The 10,937-nt window shown below is 37.4% G+C and overlaps 2 protein-coding genes across 6 annotated transcripts; one reads left to right on the top strand and one right to left on the bottom strand.

Annotated features, from left to right (window-relative positions):
* Positions 1-593: 593 nt before the first annotated feature.
* Positions 594-4,708, top strand: LOC111919791 (uncharacterized mitochondrial protein AtMg00810). Of its 4 annotated transcripts, XM_042897634.2 has the most exons (3): positions 594-1,103; positions 1,394-1,688; positions 1,886-2,176. In XM_042897634.2, exons 1-3 carry the CDS (start codon positions 687-689, stop codon positions 1,912-1,914), a joined length of 741 nt encoding a protein of 246 aa, XP_042753568.1. In that variant the 5' UTR covers positions 594-686; the 3' UTR covers positions 1,915-2,176. The 4 variants fall into 4 exon arrangements, with proteins under 4 accessions (XP_042753568.1, XP_042753567.1, XP_042753566.1 ...); XM_042897633.2 differs by having other exon boundaries at positions 1,394-4,708; XM_042897632.2 differs by having other exon boundaries at positions 594-1,334; positions 1,394-4,708.
* Positions 4,709-5,066: 358 nt separating this feature from the next.
* Positions 5,067-6,862, bottom strand: LOC111919742 (7-deoxyloganetic acid glucosyltransferase). Of its 2 annotated transcripts, XM_023915327.3 has the most exons (3): positions 6,548-6,772; positions 6,278-6,437; positions 5,067-6,164 (listed from the first exon to the last, which is right to left on the bottom strand). In XM_023915327.3, exons 1-3 carry the CDS (start codon positions 6,623-6,625, stop codon positions 5,242-5,244), a joined length of 1,161 nt encoding a protein of 386 aa, XP_023771095.1. In that variant the 5' UTR covers positions 6,626-6,772; the 3' UTR covers positions 5,067-5,241. The 2 variants fall into 2 exon arrangements, with proteins under 2 accessions (XP_023771095.1, XP_023771094.1); XM_023915326.3 differs by having other exon boundaries at positions 6,278-6,862.
* Between the last annotated feature and the right edge of the window lie 4,075 nt (positions 6,863-10,937).

The following is a 10,937-nucleotide window of genomic DNA, read 5'->3' as shown; positions in this document are numbered from 1 at the left end:
TGTTGAGATGACCACAAGCCTTAACTTGACATGTACTCAGGATGGTGTTCTTTAAACCTTAACGACCTTTATATGTTGTGTCTACAAATCCTCCACGCAGTGGAGGACCCATACTGAGCTCCATTAAAGGGTTAAATAAAAGAAAATAACAATCGTATATATATCTTATATTTGTTATAACATACTTTGTACATCTACTTTTTGATATTATAACATTCTATTATGAAAAATATAAGATTAATGACATAAGTAATAACCAATTATCTATATCTAAAGTATTTCGAAAACACCATTATACTAAGAAAATGTTGTGAGAAATTACTAATTTTTATTTTTGCTTTAACATAACATGCCAATGTGGCATGATAACCATGTAAACGGGCTATTCTCGGTCATGCCAAAATGTTTTAAGAACAAAAAAAATAAAACTAGATTACCTTTTTACAATATTATTTATAATATAGTGATATTATTAGTGGATAATATTATTGTGTATTTATCTTATTTATTGTATTTACTTATCTCCTTAATTGTAGGGGTATTTGTTGTAAATCCATTATATATAATGGATTCTCTCCTCATTAATTGATGAGGTTGATTTTATTACTTGTTATATGGTATCAGCCATTCATCCGATTTCCCCCTTCTAAACCTATTCGTCTCTTTCTTCTTCTTGGGATCTCACCATGACAGAGTCCTCCTCTTCTTCTTCTCCTCAAGATAACCCTTTCTCCATGAATACTCTATTGCACCCGATGACAATCAAGCTTTCCTCCAGCAACTACCTTTTATGTCGGAATCATCTTCTTCTTCCCATCTTTACTTATCAGAAGCTATTAAGGCATCTCGATGGTTCTTTTCCCGCTCCATCGACAACCGTTACTGTTGAAGAAAAATCTCTTCCCAATCCAGACTATCAGGTATGGACTGAAGCTGATCAGCGAGCTATTATTCTCTTGCAATCTTCTCTGAAGAAGTTGCAGCCGAAGTTCTTGGTCTCACCACGGCTCGCAACATCTGGCTCGCTCTTGAAGCTTCTTATAGTAACGCATCTGTTAAGCGCGTTCATTCTCTGCGTGAATCCCTTCGACAACTCACAAAAGGTACATCTTTTGTTTTTGATTATTATCGTCGATTCAAGGCAATATGTGACCAACTCTCCTCAATTAGTCACCCGGTTGTTGAAATTGATAAGTTGCATTGGTTTCTTTATGGTTTGGGTCCTTCTTATGAAACCTTCTTCATTGCGATAAGGGCTACCAAACCTGCACCTTTGTCCCGTGATTTGGTTATACAAACAGAAAGTCACGAGTTGTTCTTACAGTCTCTTCACGGTACCCCTTCTCCTCCTGCTGCTTTTAAGGCTCAGAATACTCACATTAATTCTGCTCAGGGTAGGGGTCGTTCCTTCAATTATCGAGGATTAAACTCTCGTGGCAAGGGACGAGGTCAAGGTCGAAGACCACCTCATTGCCAATTGTGCAGATATAATGGTCATTATGCGTCTTCTTGTCCGCAACTTCATACCTATGCTACTCAAGCTCCCTCTTCGGATGAAAACTTAGCAAAGGCTTTCCATGCACAATGTCATGTTACTAAAAACACTCCTGATTGGCATGTTGATTCGGGAGCGACATATCACATGACTCCAACCTGTGACTCACTCAATCATTCGACATCATATTTAGGTAACAATAAAGTTGTTTTTGGAAATGGTAAGAAACTTCCAATCACGCATACGGGTTCATCGACTATTTTACATCGTATTCCCTTACGCAATATTCTTGTCATTCCAAATCTTACCAAGAAATTACTTTCTGTTAGCAAGTTCACCACTGATCATCCGGTTGATGTTCTATTTTCTCAACATTTTTTCAATATTCAGGATCGGAAAACCAAAAGAGTTCTCGCTAAAGGAAGCTGTGAAAATGGCCTTTATGTGCTCAAGGATGAACCCCACACTTTTGTTACCACCACCAGAGCTTCAAAAAGAGCCTCTTGTGAGTTAGGGCACGCTCGTATAGGCCATGTGTCCTTCGATGATATTTCTACAATGAATAAATTAGGATTTTTGTCTATTACTTCTTTGTTACCAAAACCTATTGTTTTGCACACCTTGTCAACTTGCTAAAGGACAACGATTATCTTTTAATCTTAATTATAAATGTTCATCTCATCCTTTAGACTTAATTCATTGTGATTTATGGGGTCCAGCTCCTATTTGCTCTAACGAGGGTTATAAATATTATGTTGCTTTTATAGACGATTACTCTAGGTTTACGTGGCTCTATCCACTTACAACTAAGACAGGTTTCTATTCGGTGTTACCTAAATTTATTAATTTTGTTCAAACACAATGCTCACGAAAGATAAAAGTTTTTCAAAGTGATGGTGGCACGGAATTTGTTAATCACATGGTTCGCAAATTTTTTGAAGACAATGGCACATTTCATCGTTTTTCTTGTCCATACACACCCCAGCAAAACGGTCGTGTGGAATGCAAGCATAGACATATTGTTGAAACCGGTCTAGCTATGTTATTTAACGCTCATGTGCCGACTAGCTACTGGGTGGATGCATTCACTTCGGCAACATTCATTATTAATCGTTTACCGACTCCGGTGTTACATAACAATTCTCCTTTTCAGTTGCTTTTCAATCAAGATCCGCAATATGAGAATTTTAGAACATTTGGTTGCCAAGTATTCCCTTATTTACGAGATTACTCTCAACACAAACTTGCACCAAGGAGCATCCCATGTATCTTTATTGGGTATAGTCCGCAACATAAAGGATATCGTTGTCTCTACCCTACCACCTCACAAGTTTTTATCACTCGTCATGCTCGCTTTAATGAAATGGTTTTTCCGTTTCACAGTTCTTCTTGTGACACGAACATAAGTTCTTTAGAGCTCACTACCTTTCTCCAAGATGCTTCACATTTTCCATTATCTTCTCCTATGTTAAAGAACCATACAAAAGACGATAGCAACAAACATACTGCTCCAACCATTTGTTCTTTATGCAAGCCACCTACTGTTACTATTAACCCACCACATACGCCTACCCCAACTACAAAACAGGAAATTCTAACCGTGCCTTCATCTAGTCCTATGCAAGATATTAGTACCACGCCCAAGTTCTACCAATGTTGTTGGCTCTAAATGGGTGTATTGTATCAAATATCATTCTGATGGCACCATTGAAAGATACAAGGCTCGACTAGTGGCCCAAGGATACACTCAAATTCCGGGTCTTGATTACTCTCATACGTTTAGTTTGGTTGTTAAAGCAGCTACTGTTCGAATTGTTCTCTCTCTTGCAGTCTTGAATAACTGGAAGTTGCATCAACTTGATGTAAAAACGCATTCTTAAATGGCAACTTAGATGAGACGGTCTTTATGGAACAACCTCCGGGATTTTCCGATTCTCAATTTCCCAACCATGTGTGTAAGTTATCTAAGGTGCTTTATGGCTTAAAACAAGCTCCACGAGCTTGGTTCCAACGCTTGAGCACTTTTCTTCTTTCATATGGCTTTAGTTGCAGTCGTGCAGACACTTCTCTCTTTGTGTTCACAAATGTCTCATGCATCATGTACTTACTCGTATATGTGGATGATCTTATTCTTACAGGAAATGATGAGACTGCTATTGCCAATTTTATTTCTCGTTTAAATCACGAGTTTTCCATCAAAGATCTTGGTTATTTCTTGGGCCTTGAAGTTACTTACCTAGACAACGGTCTTTTTCTCACTCAATCAAAGTATGCTAGCGACATTCTCACAAGGGCTGATCTTTATGATTCTAAACCCGCGAGCACGCCTCTACCTCCCCATGCATCCTTTAAAACAGATGGTACGCCTTTTAAGGATCCAACTCTCTATCGATCTTTAGTCGAGGCTCTTCAGTATTTGACAATCACACGACCAGATTTGTCTTACGCGGTCAATCAAGTTTCTCAATTTCTCCAAGCCCAAACGGTTGATCATTTTCAATCTGTTAAACGAATTCTTCGGTATGTTAAAGGCACCATCTCCTTTGGTCTCACTTACAGTCGGCCTCACAAAAATTCCATACTTGGCTACTCTGATGCTGATTGGACTCGTTGCTTAGACACACGTCGCTCTACATATGGCTACTCTATTTACCTAGGTGGGAATCTTGTGTCATGGAGTGCTAAAAAGCAACCCACTGTCTCACGGTCCAGTTGTGAATCTGAATATAAGGCAATGACCACTACTGCTACTGAAATAGTATGGATTACTCATCTCTTAAGAGAGTTGCATGCGCTTCCTCCAGATAGACCTACAATTCTTTGTGATAACAAGAGTGCTCTTTTTATGACACAAAATCCAGTCTCACATAAACATGCCAAGCACATTGATTTAGACTATCACTTTATCCGGGAATTGGTTAGCTCAGGCAAACTCTTCACAAAATTTGTTCCAACCAATCTTCAGGTGGCCGATATCTTCACTAAAAGTCTTTCACGTCTTCAGTTCGAGACTTTTCGTACCATGCTACGCCTAGGACCACCACCGTTTCAATTGAAGGGGGGTATTAGTGGATAATATTGTTGTGTATTTATCTTATTTATTGTATTTACTTATCTTCTTATTTGTAGGGGTATTTGTTGTAAATCCATTCTATATAATCGATTCTTTCCTCATTAATTATGAGGTTGATTTTATTACTTGTTATAGATATTCTTTTAAAACAATATAAATAACTGGTTAACAATTGTGTCATTAATCCTTTTTGGAGCCACATATATAGAGTTTATAATTTTCTTTCCAGGCGGCAATCCTCAACATTCCATGTGCAATAATTTTGTCTTTGGGAGCACATGTTGGAGTATCTTTAGGGTTTAGTTCCTACAGTGGGAGCTTCCAAAAAACACCGATGATCATGACGCTTAAAATATTCTCCACCATTCACATAAACTGCTATAGGATAAGATGTAAATCGAGCTAGTATATTGGAAAAATTTTAACAATTAGACCATTGTTAAATACTATTTAATTAACAATCAAGAACATGTATAAATTCATCTATTTCCTTCATCCTCCCGAGTAACAATATGGTTTTATTTAAAGAGAATAAATATCTGTAAAAGATTTTTTAATTTCTCTTTGAAGAAGAAACAAATATCTATTACGAATACAGTTTTTCTATTTCTTAATTTATATATCTAGGAACTTGAAGAAGGTGCAAATGTTCACATTAGCAGCTGACATATCATTAATTAGATTGAGGAGTCATCATTTTAATGTCTTCGATCAAACGATCTAAATTCCTATAAGAAGATCCACCGCTGCTAACAGACTCCTTCGCCAGTTTCGCCATACGACGGGCGGATTCTTCAAACTCTTCCTTCCTAACTTCCATTACTTCTTTAACAATCTTCTCAACTATCCTTCTATCACACGTGTCTTTCATATCCAACCCTAATTTCCACACAGCCTCCACGAATCTACTATTCGGCTGTTGATCTGCAAAAAACGGCCAACTCACCATCGGCACTCCTTCAACAATGCTCTCCAACGTCGAGTTCCATCCATTATGTGTCAAAAAAGCACCTACAGCTGAATGGGTTAAGACATCTTCTTGTGGAGCCCACCCAACTAGATACCCTCTTTCTTTAGTACCCTTTTCTAGCTCACTTGGTACATTGTTTTCATCATCAAGACTCGAAACAAGATCCTCTCGGATGACCCACAAAAATGGTTTCTCACTGTTAACTATACCATGCCAAAACTCGATAAGTTGGTCTCTTGTTAGTGTTGCTATGCTTCCAAAACTCACGTATAATACCGATTTGGGTGCATGTTGATCGAGCCAACCTATACATGTCCTATCTTCCTGGAGTAAGCTATTTGAAGATGTGGATTTTGATATGGATTGGGCTTTGAGGTGTGCGTGAAGTGGTCCGATGGTGTAAATATTTGGGCAGTGTTTTTGTATGTGAGAGAGAATAGGGCCTTCAAGATCTTCAAAAGTGTTGAGAATGAGTGCATGGGCATCTGGTGTCCGGCGTGTTATGCTGGTAACTTCTTGGAACGTGGTGTTGCTTAAGCCGGAACGACAAAAGCTTGGAAGATCACGCCGGCGAAGGAATCCTTCCATGCCTTTCACGTTGACTATTCGTTCGTCCAAGTTTGTACCTTTATTTAGTTACAAATTTCAGATATCAAAAAATATTCGAACCAAACTCGATAAAGTTTAATTACACATGTGTTTAAAACACTGGAGTAATTAATTACTAGTAATGACGTACCTTGAAAGGGAAGGTCGCCGGAGTTTATGAGATCCGGGATGCAAAAGTAAGCCCAGAACGCACAAGCGCTAATCGTCCGAAAGAACATGACTGGAACTCCGGTACCCGCCGCAGCATCCAGTGAAAAACCCAAGATTCCGTCAGCTATGAAACAAGTCACCTGAGAATCGAGAAGCAACATTCTGAGCAAGGGTGTAGTTACTTTAGGCAAAGAATCAATTAACATCAGATTGAGTTTTTCATCGGTGTCTATGGGGCCTTCATAGAGACCATGAATGACGTGGAAACGGAAACCCGGGTAGGAGCTGAGGCGGGAATGGACGGTGGTGAAGCGGTATAGGCGGTCATGGTCTTTGGCAGATATTAGAAAGGTGATGTGCAGACCCGCCCGCAGGAGCAGCTCCGTCAGCTTTAACATGGAGTTCACATGGCCTTGCGCCGGACATGGAAAGATAAGAACATGCGGTGGAGAAGGTGGTTTCGGATCCATAAATGATCTTTAATTCTGAAGATCAGAGATAAGAGGTGACCACTTTGAAATGTCTAGACAAACGATTGTTTCACCACCGCTTTCTCTAGAAATATAAATCTAGTAAAATTAACTGTTATTTTATTTAAAGTGCATGTCACCATAAAATAAATTTTATAAAATTCTGTTTTATCTCATAGATAATAGATTTACATTTTGTAGTGAAAAATATGTTTAAAAGCTTTTGGTTTACAAAGTTAACATTATTTGTTTTAGATATGAGTAATAATTTGGTTTCTTATTCTTTATATTTTCAACGGCATATAACGCACCAATGCCACTTTTATGTATGTTGCACACATAGAACAAATAACCAATAACCATCTATTGATACTTTGTAGTTTGTATTAGACAAGTGATTTAGATGCGTAGGTTTTACATGAAGCGTTTGGGCTTGAGCTTACATGAACCACGTTTTTGGTAAATCTATTTGATATATGGTGATTGTTTCTCTTGGACGAGAACAAGAAGACTAATTTTGATCTGTCTCGAAAGGAACGGAGGCCGAATCGGTCTATAAAAAGACTGGGCTGAAAAATGATCGGTTTGAAAAAAAACATATTATTTTGAACCTGTTTAAAAAAGGTCGGAAGCCAAATGTTATAGACATATTATTTTTGTGTTAATTAAATATTTTTTTACTCACATATTATCTAACCTGTTCCTTTTTTCTTGTATTGTATAATTTTAGTAAATATTAATATATCGTTTTTGTGTTAAGGACACGTGCATTTATTAACGAAAAAATTTATTAACAGAAAAATTCGAAACCAAAAAAAAAAAGAAACTCGAAACCGAAACAGAAATCCCAAAAGCAAACCGAAAAAAAAACTTACTTTCATTTATTTATATTAAAACATTATACTTTTAATAGTATTTCTTATTAAAAATCATTCCCACAGCTATACTCACACCCAAACCCATACCGACACTCACAATAATATTCATACCCATACCGATAGCCATACACATACATACACACATGTTTTTTTTTTTTTCTCTTTAAATATTCACCAAGCTCGTGACTAAACGACCTTAGACCTATCCCCAAAGCGACACATCTATTAATTGTTTTTATAAAGTGTAAATATATATTTTAGTTTTGTAAAGCTATATTTTTCTTTATATACTATATGCAAATTCAATAAAACATAAAGTTTAGCGGATACAAGTTTAATAAATGAAATTTTTAATTAAATAAAAGTTTAATCATTTTTAAAAATTATAATAAGTTATAAAAAATCTGTAACGTCTGGTTCCTGGTATGTATTTAACTTATAATTTATTCCATTTTATAGAGCAACTCAATGAGTTGGAAATCCTAAACTCGTCGAGTAGAGATCATAAGGGTCGCGTATTTTAAGTAACCTACTCGATGAGTTGGGAGGCCTCAACTCGACGAATAGGCAGGCAGACATGAAACCCTAATTTCTGGGGTTTGCACCTTATTTAAACTCCTTAACCCCAAGGTGTTGGTCTCATTTCAAGCCTCCAAGTCCGTAACCTTAGATCTTGAAAGCCTAATGCTATTGTGAGTGTTTGTGAGCCATTTTAAGTGTTTTAGTGTGTAGATTGAAGCCATTGGGAGAAGGAAAAGCTTGAGGACACAAGAAAGAGTTTATAGATCCAGAATCCTTGCCTCATCCACGACATTTTGCTAGTATAAAGTTTGAACCTTGCCTTGTAGTTGTTTAGATCTTCTTTTAGAGTTATTTTACTTGATTTTGGTCAAAATATCATGGTCCTTGGGAGTTGGATGTCCCAAATGGGTTAACCCTTCCGATCCAAGGTCTTGAGGGGCTTTCATGGCATAAAAGTGTCAACTTTATGGCCATGGAAGTCCCATGCAACCTTTAGACCATCATTTTGGCCTTTTGGAGCTTCTAATGCCAATACATGTAGATAAAGCTGGGACTTTACGTGATCTTTTTGTCCCTAGAGTCCAGATCTAAGACCTCATGGTCTATCTTGTAGTTTTGGTGGTGTTTGGATTAAGAATTTGGCATTTTGGGTTAGGGTTTGAGCTTAATCCCTTTAGGAAAGGTATTAATGGGTAAAGTTAGAAACGTTACCCTTCTAGAGGCATTTCCAGTTTAGATCTGGAGTATGGGGCGTAAATCTAATGAATAAGTGCTTAATGCATTAAGAAGGTCTAACAAACTGAAGAACTCAATGAGTTCATAGGGGAACTAGACGAGTTGGGTCGAAGTGTCCCGATTTTGTTAAAAAGGAAGAACTCGGCGAGTTGGAGGAAAACTCGACGAGTTGGATTGTGATTTCACGATTTTATGATTCAAGGGAACTTGGCGGGTTGAAGGGCAAACTCAACGAGTTGAGACAAATCGGAGCATTGACTTTGACTTTGACCATAGTTGAACCTAAAGGGTTATGAGTATGAAATGGTATGTAAGGGGTTGTTTTGGTTCAGGGAGTGAGTAGAGCTAATTCTGGGCAGAGACGCTTCAGCTATCATCCGACATTTGAGGTGAGTTTCCTCCTTGATTAAACGGGTTGAAGGCACCAATGCCGGCTCGTGTATATGATGTGCGCTGATTAGTAGCTAAGTGTGGGCAGAGCCCGTATCTTAGCATGACTAGAGTATAGATATGGAGTGGATTGGTAGATTTTGGTTATACTTGTTGTCTGTGTGATACTTGTATGTGTTTATTAGTTAGCCGAGTGTAGGCGGGGCCCGTATCTCACTATTAGCCGAGTGTGGGCGGGGCCCATAACTCCTAGTTAGCTGAGTGTGGACGCGCTCATATCTCCTAGTAGCTGAGTGTGGCCGGGGCCTGTATCTCCTAGTAGTTGAGTGTGAGTGGGGCCCGTATCTCACTAAGTGTGGGCGAGCCCGTATTTCATAGGGCGGGATCCCTTATCCGAGTGTGGGCAGGGCGCGTATCTCCTTAAGTGTGGGTGGGGCCCATATCTCCTAGTTGCATGTTATGTGTATGGTATGTGGTAGTTTGGGTGAAATTCACTAAGTTTCGTGCTTACGGTTTTCAGTTTTGGTTTCAGGTACATCCGGTAGCAAATGGAAGAGCTCGAGATGACTGCATTGCACACACCATGTTGTTTAGCCTGAGATGTTTACTCTGATATATTTGACATATGTTTTGATATGTATATATCGTTTATGATGTTTTGAGATACTTTGGCTTATGTTTTGATGAGATGATTTTAATAACTATGGTTTATTTATGATTTAAAAATAAAATTTTTGGGAGCATATTTTATGGGTGTTACAAAATCAATAAAAATATAGTTTGGTAATATCACATAACTTACTTTTCTCTCATTTGGCACTTGATCATACAAATAAACTCTACCCTTTCATTCATATGGAATTTCATCAACTAAATCATTTTTGAAAGTTATAAATGGCAAAAGTTTCTTTGATGCTCTTTACAAATATCTTATGAATGATAAAAATCAGTCAATTTTCCATAAAAGGTATGTTGTTGTATTATAGTATATGTTTCCTTGTTTGATCAAAAACATATTATCTATCCTAACAACATCCTTATCCATACTAACATTCCGCAATTTAGTGGAGGATCACAGATTTCCTCATTATTTAAACCCAAAGACCAAATTTGATATGTTCTTTCGTTTCCCTCTTCCCCATTCGCCATAAGGGACAAATTCTTCAACTTCACCCTTAAATCTTCAATCTTCATTGAATAATAGACTTCATCATTAACTTTCTCTTGCTTCTTAGCTCGCTTCTTCAACATACAATCTCTGGTAATGTGATTCTTCACTTTACAATAGTTGCAATCAAATCCCAAGTCTCCCACAAGCTTCTTCTTGGACACTAAATCATTTGAATTCTTATTCTTCTCATCATTATTGTGACATCCCCAAATTCGCGGTCATTTTAAAATTTTTATTTATACTTATTTAAAAATTAGATTATCCATTTCAAAAACTAATATTGCGGAACTTGTTCCCATAAAACATGATAAATATATTATCAAAGCATTTCCGAAGCAATGTATTTTGTTTATATTAAAACTTTAGGATGTCAATGACAATGCATAAACATAAGCATAAGCAGACCTTACATTCATTTACACTAATGATTTATATATCCTTTAATCTCTTAGTGTAATGTGTCTTCGTATTGAT

Source organism: Lactuca sativa, chromosome 8, assembly GCF_002870075.4.
Source record: "Lactuca sativa cultivar Salinas chromosome 8, Lsat_Salinas_v11, whole genome shotgun sequence".
Lineage (NCBI taxonomy): Eukaryota > Viridiplantae > Streptophyta > Magnoliopsida > Asterales > Asteraceae > Lactuca > Lactuca sativa.
This window is presented reverse-complemented; position numbering and strand designations above follow the sequence as displayed.

Coding starts and splice junctions, on each gene's coding strand:
- LOC111919791 (XM_042897633.2), top strand. CDS start 3,402: ATGGAACAACCTCCGGGATTTTCCGATTCTCAATTTCCCAACCATGTG.
- LOC111919742 (XM_023915326.3), bottom strand. CDS start 6,767: ATGGATCCGAAACCACCTTCTCCACCGCATGTTCTTATCTTTCCATGT. Junction 6,165..6,277: donor CGGCGACCTTCCCTTTCAAG/GTACGTCATTAC, acceptor AACTAAATAAAG/GTACAAACTTGGACGAACGA.